At 37.0% G+C, this 16651-nt stretch overlaps 1 protein-coding gene across 3 annotated transcripts in view; it reads right to left on the bottom strand.

The window, feature by feature from the left end:
• Nucleotides 1-13742: 13742 nt before the first annotated feature.
• Nucleotides 13743-16651, bottom strand: part of GABRB2 (gamma-aminobutyric acid type A receptor subunit beta2) — a 140330-nt gene continuing 137421 nt past the window's right edge. For all 3 annotated transcript variants that reach the window (XM_062502042.1, XM_062502043.1, XM_062502044.1), the window contains one exon: nucleotides 13743-14090. In XM_062502042.1, coding sequence (XP_062358026.1) covers nucleotides 13743-14090 — 348 coding nt within the window. The remainder of the gene's footprint in view (nucleotides 14091-16651) is intronic.

Genomic DNA, 16651 nt, shown 5'->3' with positions numbered 1-16651 from the left:
CAAATTAATTAGGCCCCAGCTGTCTACAAAGGCACTCTTTATTTTTGATGTATCTTTTACTTCTTTATTTCACAGAGTCCTTGCAGGTAGATGGTGGGTATCTATTTGCTCTGTTCATGGCTACCAGGGACTGGTTATCTAACAACCTGCACAGAGGATGGCTAATTATAAGCAGATTAAAGGTGCTCTTTTCCAAAACATGAGGGCATATTTAGCATGTCCATTCAGTGGAGTGATCTGCACATCTTGTAATTAATGAAAATTTCGGTTAACCTCTTGCTTTTCAAGGCCTGAAAACTTCATTTCTATATCCTCATTTCTTACAAGCCTTTGATGACATGAGAAATTATTGAAGATAATATTAACCTGAGAGTTTCACTTAACATTCTCCCATTCTGTCACCTGTTCCTTCAAAATAACAGTAACAAAGTGCTCTAGTTACATAATACTTTACAGTTAGCAATTAATGATATAATTAACTCACAGGTATAGCAATACTATTAATATGATAGTTAACAACTAATTCAACAATAGTGGAGGTAAAGTGTCTAGGAGAGAAGAGGAGGATGCTACATGGGATGCAAACCTGAGGCAAATCCCAATCTGATAGCAGGTTTACTATCCAACAAACAAATGTTTTTGGAAATCACAGAACTTTTTCCCAAATTCACAATATGCAAAAGCTTTGGTAATCCTAATTTAATTCCTCGTAGCAAAGTGTCAGTGCTTGCACACAATTGTTATCCTCTTTCAGAACTGGGTCTCAACCACAGAATCTGGCAAGAGGCATTCTGCCTCTGCTAAAGAATGGTGCAGGGATATTACAGTTTGACTTTTTTTATTTTCCAATGTCCATATCATTCTGTTTCATTAGAATTAAATAAGTCACTTTAATTCTTGCAGAAATGAGCAAAGCCAACTCTCTTCTCAGCAGTGTACAGATTTTGCATGAAGTGTAGTTTCTATTTCAACAATATGCATGAGTGCTTGCAAAATCGAGGCAAAGCATTTTCATTTACAGGGGAAAAGATTTAGAGGGGAACAGGTAAGATTTGTCTTATTATCTCAGTTTTTAAAGGAGAAAGTTCTTCCCTCCCCTCCTCCATTGATAAAACCTCGAATATTTCTCAGGGTGTGCACAATAAATGGATATGGGTGCTTAACACCTTTGGAAATCCTTTGGAAAGAGTAAAGGGAGCAGGATTTGGAATGTGTTTTCAAGTACTGTCAAATGTAAAAGACACATCTGAGGAAAATGTAAGGACTTGGATGTTGGACATCCTTTCCTTTCATAACACCAGGAGCTATTATCTCATATCACTTTCCTGTAACCAGTCTGAAATAGGAAAACCCAGGTGATGGATGGCTGGACTGCAGTTAAAATACAGGGAAACATCTTATGCCAGAGGAGCAGATAGTATTTACCTTAAAATCTTACAGCATGAGTAAGGAAACAACATTTACTTTTCATCTGTCTTTCCTTTCAATTTTTATGTTTCTTCCTTTTGTCTGGACCTCATAGAAAGATTTCCCCATCTCTTTCTCTCACCCTTAAACAGTGTCAATGTCAAACCTTTTAAGTAATCATATTGCTTTGGGTAGTAATGAAGCAAATAAATAAGGCTTAACCTTTTCTTAAAGAGATCCAGAGACCCTTCCAAAACCAAGTAAGGCTTACATTTTTCACTGGAATTAGCCAAATTATCACACTAAATTTACAAACTAATCTAAGAAAAAAAACCAAAACACACATTAAAATTAAGGCTGGGGAAGGAGAAAGTAAAAAATTTCTCCTTCCTACAGTCTTAAAACCTTCCAATTTTAGGGTATGTTATGAGTTGGATTAAAAAGAAGAAAAGTTAGATTGTGCATGTTGCACTTCATGGCTGCTTGAGAGGATGGGAGGGAATTTGCTGGATTTCACCACAGTGTTTTTTAATTTGTTTTTATTTTTTGGGGGGGGGGGGTTGGGCTTTTCTTTTTGTTGGTCTGTTTGTTTGTTTTTTGCCTTTCCCCCCTTTTTCTGTGCAGCAATTTTTTTCCTGTTTGACACATATTTCCAGTTCAGGTGTCTTTTGAATGATGACTAGCAACAGCAGCAATAAAAACCCTTGATTTTTCATAACCTAAAACACAGAAGCACATCAAAACCAACCCAATTTGTCTGCAAATCTTGCAGATAAATCTTGTTGCCCTGACATGTAGGTTTTGATCTGTTTATTATCAACATTCATTCTCAAGTCAATGTGTTCTCACCTGAAGAAAAAATTTCTTTGCATGACACGAAAGTGGAAATATCACCCTCTGTAATGGAACTGCACTGACCTTATCATGACCACATTAGCTTTTGTGCTGTGTGCTGATCACTGCACATCTTTCCCTTTTTGCTACTGTCAAAGAGCGTGTGACAGGACTTCATCCCATCTCCTGCATGATGACATTGCACTCCTGTGCTTGCCTGTGATGTCTCTTCACAGCGCCTTCATAAGCATCAATGCCATGAAATTTCAACAAAGGGTTGAAGATTAAAGACTAACATGATCAGTCAGATTCTTCAGAAAAGATCTTTGGGAACGTTTAACAAGGGGATCTCAAAGTTCACAGTCCAGTTTCATACAGGCTTAGAAAGCAGCAGACTTCAGATGTATCAACCGAGCTGAGAAATGTGAGTACATGTGAACATAAATACCCACAGTTACACACAAACTCAAGTCCCATCTGAAAACAAAATACCACCAAAACAAAAAATGGGCAGTTTACACGATTTAAAGCATTTGTAAGGGAACTTAAGCAAGCTTTGTTTCCAAAGCTATATTTTTTCCAAAAAAGAGAATTTTTTTTAAAAAAGTGGTTCCAGCTGGAAGCATGCCCTTAGCCATTAGAATGCCAAAATGAATGCAGTATATCAGCTCTGACAATCTGTCAGAAAGAGAGAAAATACTTTCATTCCAAGAGTAAGATGTATTCAAAAGTTTTGTCCTAACATTGAAACAAACACTCCCCCTTTCCCTAAAAAACCTGTCCCAGTCTCAGCCAAGGGAACCAAATCTCCTTTTGTATAAGTAATCTTCATCACTTGAATAGCTAACCCATACTTCTTCACATAACTGCCAGGTGTTTTTTGAAAAAGATATCCCTTAGTTAGACTCATACGAACACCATAATAAATGAGTCGTTCCAGATATCCCTCAAAAATAAGAAGTGCAGCCTCTGATCCTAGCCCAGCTATTAAGGTCAGTGGCTGCACTGAACTGGGTGATTTTATGCAGAAAGAAAATATGACCCGATTGTTTGGGAACTAAAAAACCTTAATACCAGGAAACAGCCAACAGCAAGCCCAACAGTTTGTACTGGATGAACTGGAAAAGAGGGCACAGGGAGGCTTGATCCATGCACGAGGGAATAACAGCAAAAAACAGGAGTTAGGGCGTGTCAGGGGTGTTTTATAAACTTGGAGGAGGAGAGGAATTAGGGCAGAGTTTAGGGAGGGGGTCCAATAAAGAAGAGAGATCAGGAATATTAAATTTTTTGCAGCAAAAAGGAACCCATGACAACAAGGGAAGCAGAGAATTTTCTGGCAATGATCAGCATACTGGAACTGGAAGATTCTGGAGGTGATTTTTTTACTTACCACTATTGAAGAGTTTTCCCATGTCCTTAAGCTGTGGTCATCTGCACTTTTATTGGAGCTAACCCAAACTTTCCCCCCCCCCAACCCTTTTGTCTTCTTAGGATAGGAACACAAACTGTTTTTTTTTTTTTAATTACAATTACTTAGTACCTATTGGATAACTTACGTTGGGGTGTCTTGGGGTGACTTTATGATGCTTGTATCCCCAGTTGTCTGTTCTGTTGGTGTTGGATATTGAATTCTGCAGCTCTAAGGCTGGTTCCAGCAGTGAAGGGAGAGAGAAGAGATGCAGAGTTTGTTATCAGAGACTGCACTTGCTGCCCTGCATCCTTCACACAGGCTGTGCTGTCTGCAGTGGGCAGCAGGAGAGAGCTCTCCTTGGCTCTTGGTTTGTTTTCTTTCTGGCTAGCTGAGGCAGAGAAAGTTCCCTGGACTGTGGATTTTCTTTCCTTTTTCCTGGAATTGTTCAAACCTGCTCCGGACTGAGAACCCAGAGGAGCACTGGGAGCTCACACCTGTGTCCCACCAGGCCTGGCCTGGGCTGTGACATTTCCCAGTGCCAGAGGGACTGGGAACAGCCTGAGTGAGCTGGGCTGTAACCCAGGAAAGGGACTCTTCTGAATGTGTCATCTCTTTGGAGTGGAGAGAGGTTTTGCTGTTTAGTGTTGTTCATTTCTGTGCTGGGAATGCTTTGCCTGTTAAATCAACAGCTTTTTTCCACTTCTCTCCGAGGAAATATTTCTCCCTGAATCAGCTGGGGGAGGGACTGCTTGAATCTGCTTCCTAGAGGAACCGCATTCAGAGGTTTCCTCCCAAATTTGCCCTAAACCAGGACAAGGGATTATGACAACTCATAAAGGAATTCCTGGAAACGTTAACAAAGAACAGTAGAATACTATTAACACAACAATTATAAAACCTAGTAATTTTAGCTAAACTTGGGACAACAAACAGTCTCAATGGAAAGGCTCTTATTTTGAAATATCCCTTCAATTAATCTTTTGTTCTTGCTTTTTGTGTTTTTTCTCTTTTGTTCTGCTAGGTACTCAGAAACAGTTTGTCAGGGTCTTTAAATCAAGAAATGCAGCGGGGATTTGGCAAGTGTGGCTCAGTTCTAATTTGGCTTGAGTTGTTGCCTTGTTTGTCTCTGTTGCTTTTCCCCTGTAATACAAAACTGAGATCTCCGATTAGATTGTTTTGAAACTCACACAAAATGCTACATGGGTAAACATGAAAGGGATAGACACAATAAATTAATTTTGACATACATGAAGAATAAAAGGTATAGTTAAAGTAAGCTTAACATAATGATTAATTTAACACACAACTAAAGCCTTTTCATTTCTTTGCTCTCAATTTAATACCTCTTTTTAGTAAACCACTCCTCCTTTTTGCTCACTCTTACTGTCTCCCCTCTTTTTACTTCTTTCTCTTCTCTTCCTTTTAACAGTCGTTTAAGTATTTTACACCATCACCCCTCATCTTAACATCAAACAGCTTACACACACCTTCTCTTGCTTTTTCATTCTCATTAAAACTTCTGTTGCTTCTCTACTAACAAAAATTGTAGTTTAACACATGAAGTGTGAAGATAAAAGAGATCATTTATAAAAACATTAAACTCATCCACTATTGAAAGAGTTTTCTCATGGCCTTAAGCTGTGGTCATCTGCACTTTTACTGGAGCTCACCTCAATAAATAAGCATTATAGATTAGTATTGTCATGCTGGTCATTAATTTTGATAACCACAGAATTTATGTTAGTGTAAATAATTGCTATGTAATTATAATGTTGCATTTATCTGTATTATATATATGGAGCACTTACAATGTGTTAGATACCAGTTCCTAATGCCAGCAAGGTACAGAATCATGAACAGGATGGGACTGCTGTGGAACCCATCTCAAGCTGCTTTATTATTTTTTTTCCTCCCAAGCATCAGTCTTATTGCACGGTTGGGACAGCAGGAAGATGCCAGCAGCTCACATCCTCAGCAACAGCCAGAGAATGTGATGTTACACTTTGAAAGTTTTTAGACCAATCACAAATGCAAAAACATATTGACTAGTAGTTTTATCCAACCACTATAAGTCCAAGTACCTTTGGTTAAAACAATGCTCACTTATTTCAAATACAATGCCTACTTGTAAGCCTTAAAATACAATGCACAGAGCTCCATGATTAAGCTTAGACCTTCCTAATATCGTGCTAGATATACTTTTCTGCAGCTTAGAGAGTTATTCTAGCCAAGTGTTAATACACAGACCATTGTTCTGTTTGTCCTTGCTTTCTACATCTCATATAACTTTTCTGCTGACACGCCTTATGCTTTCCACTTAGCTCTAATTGCAGATTGCTGTCTCTGAGGCCTGCTTTTTTGCAGCTTTCCCAAAACCCTCTGATTTTGAGGATTCCCACAGTTCCTATTATTTCACTGTTTCACAGCTGTTCAGTAGTTGACAGAGGCATAATTTCATTCTTTAAAATACTAATTGTCCTTTTATAAATCAAGAACTGTGATTTTAGATAATTTCTCTCATGTTGTGCTAATTTTAGATTATCAAGATAGAGTCAACAGTGCAATTTTTACATAAGAAGCCACTACTAAAGTTTCTAATTTGCAATGTAGTAAATTGAATGCAGAGGCCATGTCAAACATATCGTGAAGTGTCAAAACTCAGAGTAAAGGAAATAAATTATTCAAATATCCTACAGTACTAGCCTTATTTTTGTGCCAGTTGATTTAACTCCTGTTAGGATGCAATAAGATGCATTTATACACACAAACAAGTGAAATAGTCAATAGACATTTTTGATTTGAAAATGACAGTCAGCAATTAATATAAATATTTTTAGTCTCTGAAATCATGAACGAGTCTTAAAGTTGAAATACTTTGCCTCCTAGCTTGTAATAATCTTGAAAATAAGGGGCAACAGTATATCGCAGAGGAGTAACAAAGCAACTGTGCTGACTCTTCAGTCTTTACTGAAAAAGAAAGCCTGAAATCTTGCTCTCCTTTCAGAAGCTTCAGAAGAAGATGCGGTACTTTAAATAGTGAGCTAAGAAAGTAATATTTGAGCTTTCCTTATGAGTCTGGAATATTTTGCTTCTCATGTTCTATGTCCCTGACACAGACATCCCTGTCAGCATCCTGCACCCAGCAGCTCCTCACTTCAGTACTATCTATAAGACTCAAGTTATCCCATCTTCAGCCTCTGCTTTCCCTGCAGAACTGGTGCTCTTTATCCACAGAAAAGAGAGACAGAACAGATCAATCATTAAAGCAGTGCTGTTGTGGGGCTGGTACAGAGAATAGCCAGGTGGAAAACTTCAAAAGAAATTACCAACTGCTGTCTGCTTTTCCAGACAAAAATGAGAATTTGGCAATTTTAGCCTTTGGCGGTCTTTTGTCTGATGCTCCATCTGCTCCCCCTGGTAGGATCTGCCAAAGAATCATCTGCAGGAATGTGCAGCTAAAGCTACCAATAAACACCCTCTAATATCCCCCATGTAGCAATACTTGGGGTTTGGAAACACAACTATGCATTGCCTTTTATTAGAGCCGAGACAGCAGACAAGAGAAATAGAGATGAACTGTTCACTCAGCACAGCCAGCAAACAAGTCTAAGTCTGAAGTATGTTGAAGGCTCAAGATTCCACTAAGACAGAAAGAAACAGCAAAACCAGACCTGTATTAGTGGACATTTTACATCTTTGGAGCACAATGAGAGACGCAGCTTCTAATCCCTGCTACAGCCCTGTCCAAAGCAGTCAGAACCTCTCATCACCATGCCTGATTTCTCTCTCCTCTGCTCTGCTCATCTTGAGTTGTTCTTCAACAGTACCTCTCCAACAGGAAAATCTAAATCCATCATCCTGAAAGGGACAATAATTTGTCATGCAGAATCTCTCCTGTTAGAGCTCAGGTAGGAACAGGAAGGCATGAAACTTGGGACTTCCATATCTGAAGTCCACATATTCAGATTTACGGCCATTTACTGTGAAAGGGAAATACCATCCCCCTGCAAACAGACCCTTCCATATTTCTGTAAGGGGGACACAGGTAACTCACCATCAGCAACAGATTCACACGAATTGACTCTGAGGACGCATTACTGAACTTCTGAGATTTTTCAGCTGTTCCTCCTCCTCTCAGCATTTCTATACCAACCAGCACCAGGCATCTCACTGTACATTGCTTACACCCTCCCAGACACTCAAGTCCCCCAAGGGCTGCACAGGCTAATTAACACCGTGTTATGGTTCCCCCTTCCCATCCTACACCTGCATTTCAGGTGCCTCAACACCCAAATTCTGAGACCCTTTCTGACCCAAACTCAGAATTACTCACTTCACTGCAGCTTTGAGGAAAGAACCTGCCCAACATAACACAACTACATATACATATTTTAGGTTTTCTTTATTTATATTTTTAATTTCAAGAATTACACACTAGCCAACATTATTATATATTTACATGCTGAAACTGGCTGCAATAATTTTAAATTCAAGAAAATATCTCTTATGTGCTACTCATTTACAATCATCATTTTACTACCTCATATATCCCAGAGGTTTAGCAGTCCTTTTGAGAAAGACATGAAGATCTGATGCAATGATATCCACTAGTATTTTGCATTTTCTAGCCATTGGAAAATGTGCATTATGTGCATATAAGAAAGGCTACAAGGTCATTAGTAAGGCTGATGATTACTACATTATGAAATAAATAGTACTAAGTAAAAGATAACTCAGAACTGCGCAAAGACAGTACTAACAGAACCATTTAAACACCCATGCCAATAAAAACGTGATAGAAGTCAAATCATAGGCAGTTTTTCAGAATTAATCATGTTTCAAATGTTCTTTCTGTCTGCAACTGAAAGTAACAGGACAGACCATGAACCATACAGCCTGGTGAGTTTCTGCCAAATGACAGGAACAGTGAAAACATACAAAATGCTATCAAATTGGAATAGATGACCTCATGTCTGAAAAACATTAAAAAAATACAACCCTTAGTATGAAAGTAGAGATGAGATTTTTCATCATTTAATTTTTTGTCAAAGCACTTACAAAGAAAATAATTTTATATTTATGAAATGCTAGTGTTGCATATTCTTGTAGAGATGCTCTATTTCAGTTTTATATAATGGATTTTAAATTGCTCATATTTTTACAAAGTAGAATAGGGCAGTCTTTTTGATCTACAACATTCCATTTGCTTCTTTAAAATTTAGACAAAGTTCCTAGTGCATTTTAAGCTTTACCTTTGGTGTTAAGCAATGACTTTTAGATTTCCCTTTTAAACAATTTCTAGAGTGAAGATTCTTTGGCTTTGGGGGACCATGCTATCTAACGACAGTCAAACATCCTGTATCTTTTTTAAAAGAATATAAGCCTACTGTTAAATTCCATAAGAGACAGATTTCAGAATCAGACAGATGCAATATGCAGGCTGCTGTAATGAAATAGCCGACAGCTGAATTTTCACTTACCCTTCACTAACCCTCACCTCTTCACTCACTGGAACAACATAAAAGTGCCTTATTGTAAGTGAAAACCAGGCCGTTTGTTTTGGCTAATCTGAGTACTGAGTGTGTGGCCTGAACATTTCAACCATGCATAAGAATCAGCTGTGCCAGCAGAAACATTGCCACAGGGGCTATTTTACACCATAGCACTTCCTGTACTGTTTTATATCTGGAGTCCAAATCTATTTATGCAAAAGGGTGTTTAAATTACTCTGCTAGAGCACTGCAATTATTGTACTTAGTAAAAAAAAAAAAGTCACTAAACAAATACTCTATCTATCGACTGTTAATTTACATCTTATTTAATTATTTACATAATTTTAGGACACATTAACCTAAACCATAAGTAGAATTAGCTTTTTGCCTTACCGTAAAGTACAAATTAGAAGTTAAAAATGTTTAAGAAATCTGATAATATTTACACACGTTCAGCTTAAGTTATGGTTGCTCACATTGTATGTTCTATATACACATAGCAAAATGTTTTGATCACTACTGATATAGTATTGTACCCTGGCCATCCCACCCTAGATTATTTTCTAGAAATAGTTACTATTTTTGCCTTTTTTTTTTTCTTGGTTCCCTAAGGAATTTGTTGGTTTTGAAAACTTACTAGTGGACAATGTTGTTATAAAAAAGAGAGAGAAGAAATAGGCAAGCAATGTGAGGACTAGTCTAATTCCAGATGCAAGGAGGTACAGTACTATCATCATGTCAAATGGTGCAATACTCCATACGGATCATAAGCATTGATCTGCTGATATAGAAATGCCCAGTTACCCTGTAGAGTTAAGTTGTTTGGTTTTTTTCTAAATACATTAATTTTTTTTTTTCTCAAAAATATATTCATACACTGGTTGATGGTAGAAACAAAACTATTATTAGCTTATTCCTTTAACACACCATGTGAATGTGTGTGCATATATATATATACTCGGCATGTGTATATATACACACATATGTCCATACAGACATTGGGGGGTATGTCCATATGCACATACAGTTGGAAAATATTTTACATCTGTTCACTTACATTTAGCACTGTGTTATAGGATTGGAACACAGTCTAATAATTATAGTGGAAATTAACTGAGGTTTAATTTGAATGCATGTTTTTCTGAAATAAATAGGAACTTTTCCCCAGGTGTACAACCACCACTCATTTTCTCTATGCATTGTGCTTTTGTACCTTACATATTTTATGTCTTTTTTTATTAGAATGCAAGGACTCTCCGAAGAACTCTGTCACATGCTGTTATCTAGGACTCTATTTTACTCCCCTGGGAATGAGAAAATAAATTGTCAAAATGTCATTGCTTGAGTCTTTCTTCCCAGTCACTGAACTGCAAAAGGATAGAAACATAACATTCCTTATGCAAACACAGAAATATGTTGCATGAATTTTCAGTTCTGAAAATGTGTATCATACTTACTAGCAGTCATGTACAGTATATATTTACAGATTGATCTCAAAGATTTAATTAAAACTGTGCCATGTTATAGTCATAATTCGCCCATGAATTTCACAAAGATGAAAAACACCTTAATTGCTGGCTATTATGTCTAATAGAACAATAAAATGTGCAACTGTAATTATATTACAAGTTTTATCTAAACTATTAACTTTGCTATTTTGTTTATTGAAACCAACAATTAACATGATTAAAAAGATCAATAATATTAATTTTCACTCAATTCTAAAGTAAAAGCAAATTTATTCTAATTTACCTGGAGGGTAGCACACATAGCAAACCCTGTACCTCATGTATGTTGGCATCATTTCCCACTTTCACTCAAGTATCTCAAAGTGAGTGCTTACCTTGGGCTCAAGTTATGCCTTTTCCTCGATAGTGCCTCACCAGCCTTTCTCACCCCCATCTTTTTATATCACAGTGTTAAGCCTTAGTACAAAATGGTAGAATCTTTCTCTTTTACTAATTTTATACATCACATTAATAGCCAGAAGAACACAGTAAAAGCAAAAGTGCTCCTTCCCCACAGATAATTTATCTTCCCTAGTGACACCTGAGCAGAAACCAAACTTTTTCTTTCACTCTCTGAACAGCAATATCAGAGAGTATTATGGCTTGTACTGTAGCTTCAGAAAAGTGAATGTACAGTTCCAGGATTCAATCTCTGTGGTTTTTGTAGCTGAAGCAGTTACCAATGCAGAGAGTCAACATATTCCCTGTAAGGTTTTATATTTGATGTGTATCAACCACAGACAGGCTGTGAGCTCCCTGCAGTCACACTCTGCTTCTGTGAAACAATAAAAGGAGCTGTCAGCAATTTCTGCAATGAAAGAAAAGCCTATACAGAAGAATACCATAAGACTGCTTTCATTTAAGATAATTAATATAATTTTTAAAGAACAGACTTTGAAGAGAAATACTAAATTTTGTTATGCTCCATTTCTTAAAATTGGAAAAAAAAATCCAACATGACTCATACCTATCAGCTGAAATCCAAAGTGCATCTACAAAAGTTATTGTGTTATCCATGAAATGCAGTCACAAATTAAGTATGTGAACCAAACAGCAAAATTTTGACTTGGAAAGTTAATCACATGACAAAAACCTGTCTACATATTGCAGAGCCTGAGCCTGAAGGCAGTTTGTGAATGTACACAACTTCCTGGCAGGTAGGGTGTATTGCAAATACCATCCCAGGCTCCAAAACTATCCTCTCTTATTTGAACCAGAAATAAGGATATGAAATGCTCAAAAAAAAAGTAAGAATATTTGCCTATTAGTTCCCAGAACTATTCTATTCACTGTCAAAGGGGGGGGAACCAAAAATAAATCCACATAAACTTGTAAGAAAATTACTCTTTTAAAGTAAGAACAGAAAAGTTAAAAAAAATATTTTATGAAACATATTCTAAAGAATTTTTTTAGTACCCTGAAAAAACATTTATACTCTCTGGTTTCTTTCAAAAATTTGTACACTGATGAGAGGTAGTATGGATTCAACAGATGTGGCTTTTTCTTGTTCAGAAATTGTGTCAAACAATATTGGGGATCTGATCTAGTAAAAGCCATTAAGAATTTTTACTTTTTATACAGTTCTTGTGACTTCTGTCTACATTACAAAGGAAGTCCCATAGTGGAATAAGGGACAAAATTTCTTCGTCTAAATTATTTTTTTCTATTCTATTTTGCCTGTAAAAATAAAGCTCAACGGAATGAAAAAACGCAACCTTTTAATTCAAGAAGTTTCCCAAAGAAAAACAAATTTCTAGTTTTTCAATGGAAATTACCCTAAAGCAGGAAACATTCGAGTCTACTTAAACTCTTAAAGTGATTGCTATGAATTTCTTTCCTTTAAAACAGTGCATTAAGGAAAACAAAAAGTGAAATTGTATTGCCTAATCCAGACTGAGAAAACAAACACCCTGTTAGTACCTGTTGTACAGAAATACATATGCTCAGATCTCAGCTGCTGAAATGTACAGAACCTTCAACCAACAGCAGGAAGCATAATGCTGGAAAGATGAAAACTTGGAAGAAATCACACAACTCCACATGATTCTTTCAGAACTAAACTGTGTGCAACAGACAACATTCATCTGCACCATGTATATATATATATATATATATATATATATATATATATATATATATCTACACACACAGACACACTTTTATGTATATGTAGCCTCCTGTCTCCTTGCCCCTGTACTTAGTAATTGCTCACTCACTCTCTCTGTCCTAGACAAAGACAGGGTACCACTGGTTTCCTTCAGCCACCTACAGAATTACTATTTGGGCAATCAATTTTGGCACTTTGGACACATTTCTTTTCCTCAACACAACCCAGCAGCATCTACCCATTCAGTGCTGATGCATTTTTATACTGTCCCTACGTTCCTCTATTCATCCCAAACACAGTCACTGTGACTCTAAAATACAAACTAGTGCTTCTTGTTTCAGCTTTTGTGCAAACACCCAACCCCAATATTATCAGTCAAAGGTTCAGCTCTTTCCATAAATAAAAGGAAATACCTGAATATGGTTGGGAAACCTCTGACCATCATCATCTTGGAAAGATGATAGGCACTACTTGTTTTCAAGTTTACACATTTAAAAAGTAAAGTGTATGTGTTTCATAAGCATGATAACTCAGTATACTCTCAAGTGTATATGCATGCCTTGGATATGCAATTCCCCTAGAATGGCATGTACTGCTCTTGAAATTAAAACTTGTTTCTCAAAATGCTGCTCTATAATTTGTACCACTAAACTCAAATGGCCATTAAAAAAAGAAAAAGAGGGAAAAAAAGAAAAAAGAGTGAAGGACAATGAGACAGAAGTGATTTTCAAAATCCTATTTGCCTTTACACTCAAAATGCACTTATATTTTGATAAGGGGCTATGTCCATACTGCAACTTAACATATATACGGTTTAGCAGATACAACCAAAACATTATAAAAACAGACCATAGAGTGGGCCAGCAACTAAGGTGTTTTAAAATAACTTTTTGTCCTGAATAGAATTTTTCCAAGTCCCACTTTTGGCTGTACAACCGATTTGAAGAGAAATCCAGTTCTTGCTTCCTGTGTGACTTTGTTTCTTAGTTCACATAGTAAAGCCAATAGACAATATTGAAGAAGGAAAAGACAACGGGGAAGAATATGCGAGACCATCGATCTATGGCATTTACATCAGTCAAGTCAGGGATGGTGATTTTCAGCTGGGACGCACGTCTCCGTAGCCTGCTTTTCTTCTGTGCCACGTGTCGCTCCAGGGCGTTGCGGCCGAAGCTGTGCCTGGGCAAACCGGCTTTCCGGTACTGGATACTCGAAGTGTCATAGGCCAGCATTGTGCTCCTAGGGTCCCCAAGCCCCATCACAGCCTCAGAGGCAGCCATCTCATTTTTAATTTCAAGTGTGCTCAGCAAAATATTTTCATGTGGATCCATCTGTAAAAAATAAGAAAGCAGATTTAGCAGGAGAGAAAGGGAGCCCAGTCAGTTGCAAACTGAAGCCATGCTGATAAGGGCCGTATCTAATATTACTAATTTATTGGATGTCAGCCTAAAAGACTCTAAGCATAGCTGTGATTATATTTATTATCATTTATTTGTGACCTCATGGAGAAATAGGGCCAATATAGTATAATGCAATAAAGAGTATTTCCCTAGACCTGATGTTCAGCAAGCACAAACAATACCTGGAGACAGAGAACGTGCTCAGCTCCTGAAAGTGGGATTCTGCCACGGAGTAGGATATTTGGGGCAGCTATTGAACTTTTCAGGGGTTTTGGAAGGAAATTGAATGAAAAAGGGTCTGCTTTGTTTTGATTTTTTTCTTCTTTCAAATGAAAGCTTTGGCTCTGATATAAACTTCCATTAATTGTGAGGTCTCTCTGCCTCTATGAATGAGGTACAGAGCCCTGCACAAGAAAATGCACATTTTAGGTCCCTGTACTCCAAACAGGAGTTCTGGTTACTTGGGGAAAACTCCGTGCCCCAGTACTCATAAATTTAATAAATACAATGCATGCTAAGATAGCATGCTGCTGTAATAGCAGAGATCTGCAATTTCAAGCAAGGAAAAAAATAAGCAGAATGTAATCACATCAAATGTATATTGAACAGTTGTTTCAATGGGTATATTTAGCTACTCTGCAGTTTTTGAAGGCAATTCAGTGAAAAAAGTATTAAAGCAATATCACAGAGAAACCCCTTAGACAATTGGATTTCAAAGATAAGGAACTAAATTCCACTCTCAGGCAATCTCAAAAAGATCTGGAGTGTGGTAGGAGATTTTAAAAAGAATCCATTTATAGAAAACAAGTGAAAGGTATTTAGGAAGTTCTAATTCTTCTCAGCCTTCCCTCTAAGCATGTGTTTTGAATTGTGTGATAACAGATTAAAATTAACTAAAAGTACTTGAAAACAATAAGAGCTAATGAGAAGCTAATTCATTACACTCAATTAGTGATGGTAGTGCAGATATACTCCAGGCCAAATAGGACGAAAAACTGTCCCAGAGCTCTTTTTAGAATAACACAGCCACATTATTAATTTATCATGTACATAACAGATTCTATGATTATTACTCAAAGTGCAAAAACTGACTTTTGTGGATTTTTAAACAATAACAAGGTATTAGTATATTCCTTAGTATTTAGAAACTGGCTGTCAGCAGCAGGTACCTCCCTGCACGACCCAGTGCAGTCTGTATTTGCCACTATTAAACTCCCTACATAATATTTACCATGGCAAAATGAGACAACTGGGTTTAAACTAGTTGCCTTTTAGTAGCACTCCCTGCACAGTGTTATGAGTGGAGAAGTCAGACACTCACAAAGGTTCTTTGGGCCTACTGAAACACTGTCATTTGAGTGATTACACGTGCTGAAGTGATGCACAAAAACTAGTGTTGCTGAGATTACAGATTTCCCTCTCTCTCACTTTTCCCCACCAATCTGCGTGAGTTTGCACCCCTCTACTTTCATTATATTTTAATTATAAATCAAATGTCATGACCCAATGTGAAACAGACAAAATTTTTCATTTTTGTTTGCTTTTCATTGAAGTCACACGAAATTTTTGAAATTCCCAGTATGTTAGGGAAACCAGTCTTTACTTGAAAAGCACTGGAAAAATGGGAAATCTGAGCTGGAACTCAAGAAAAATTCCTTTAAGAACTCTGTAGCATGATATTGAGCATAGTGAGGGAACGCTGCTTCTATCCAGGAAGGCAATCAAATCAGTTCTCATCTGCTTTGGACAAAACTAAGGTAAAAGTAGTATTCTGCTATGGTAATTCCAACAAAAGCACATATCTGCAAAAGCTTTCAAATAGATCTAAGAAACTTCTCAAGATGGATTTCAAACACTATTTTCTAATAAGTGTATTTATTTGGAAAATTATTTTGTGATTTTTGGGGTAAAACAAAAGGGGACTATTTTTTTATTATTAGATCTCAGACCAATCCTAAGACTCTCAGGGTCTTAAAAATAAAACAATTAATTACAGGCACTTGGCATTCATTGATCCCAGAATGTCTAAAATCACAAGAGGTAAGTTTCCTACATGAGGGGTGCAAAGTCACTCGGAAATTACATTTTCTGTATTTTCATATAACCTCAAGAAAATAAGCTCTGGTTCCAGTGACATCAGGGGAAGTTTGATGTAACATCCACTAATGTAATGTGTTTACCCCTTAGCCCAGAGGCTGGGTTATTTTTCACTTCAATATTGTGCATTCTAGGATACAATTTTTTGAAAGATTTTAGTGCCTACAATTTTTTCACATCTTAAATCTTATTAGGATGTATTTAAGTATTTTATCCTTTTGATCTGCAATGATATTAGAAATTTGAGTTCTCTTTACATATTTGCATACATTCTGTGCAACACACATGCAAGAAAGGCTGTATTAGTCTGTTAGAGTTAAACACAGGCATGTTCCAGTGACACGGTATCACTCCAGTCAACTTTTTTTCTTAATGCGGCAACATGCTGCAGATGT

This window comes from Cinclus cinclus, chromosome 14 (assembly GCF_963662255.1).
Source record: "Cinclus cinclus chromosome 14, bCinCin1.1, whole genome shotgun sequence".
NCBI lineage: Eukaryota > Metazoa > Chordata > Aves > Passeriformes > Cinclidae > Cinclus > Cinclus cinclus.
The sequence above is the reverse complement of the archived record's forward strand: the minus strand, read 5'-3'. Positions and strand labels throughout refer to the sequence as shown.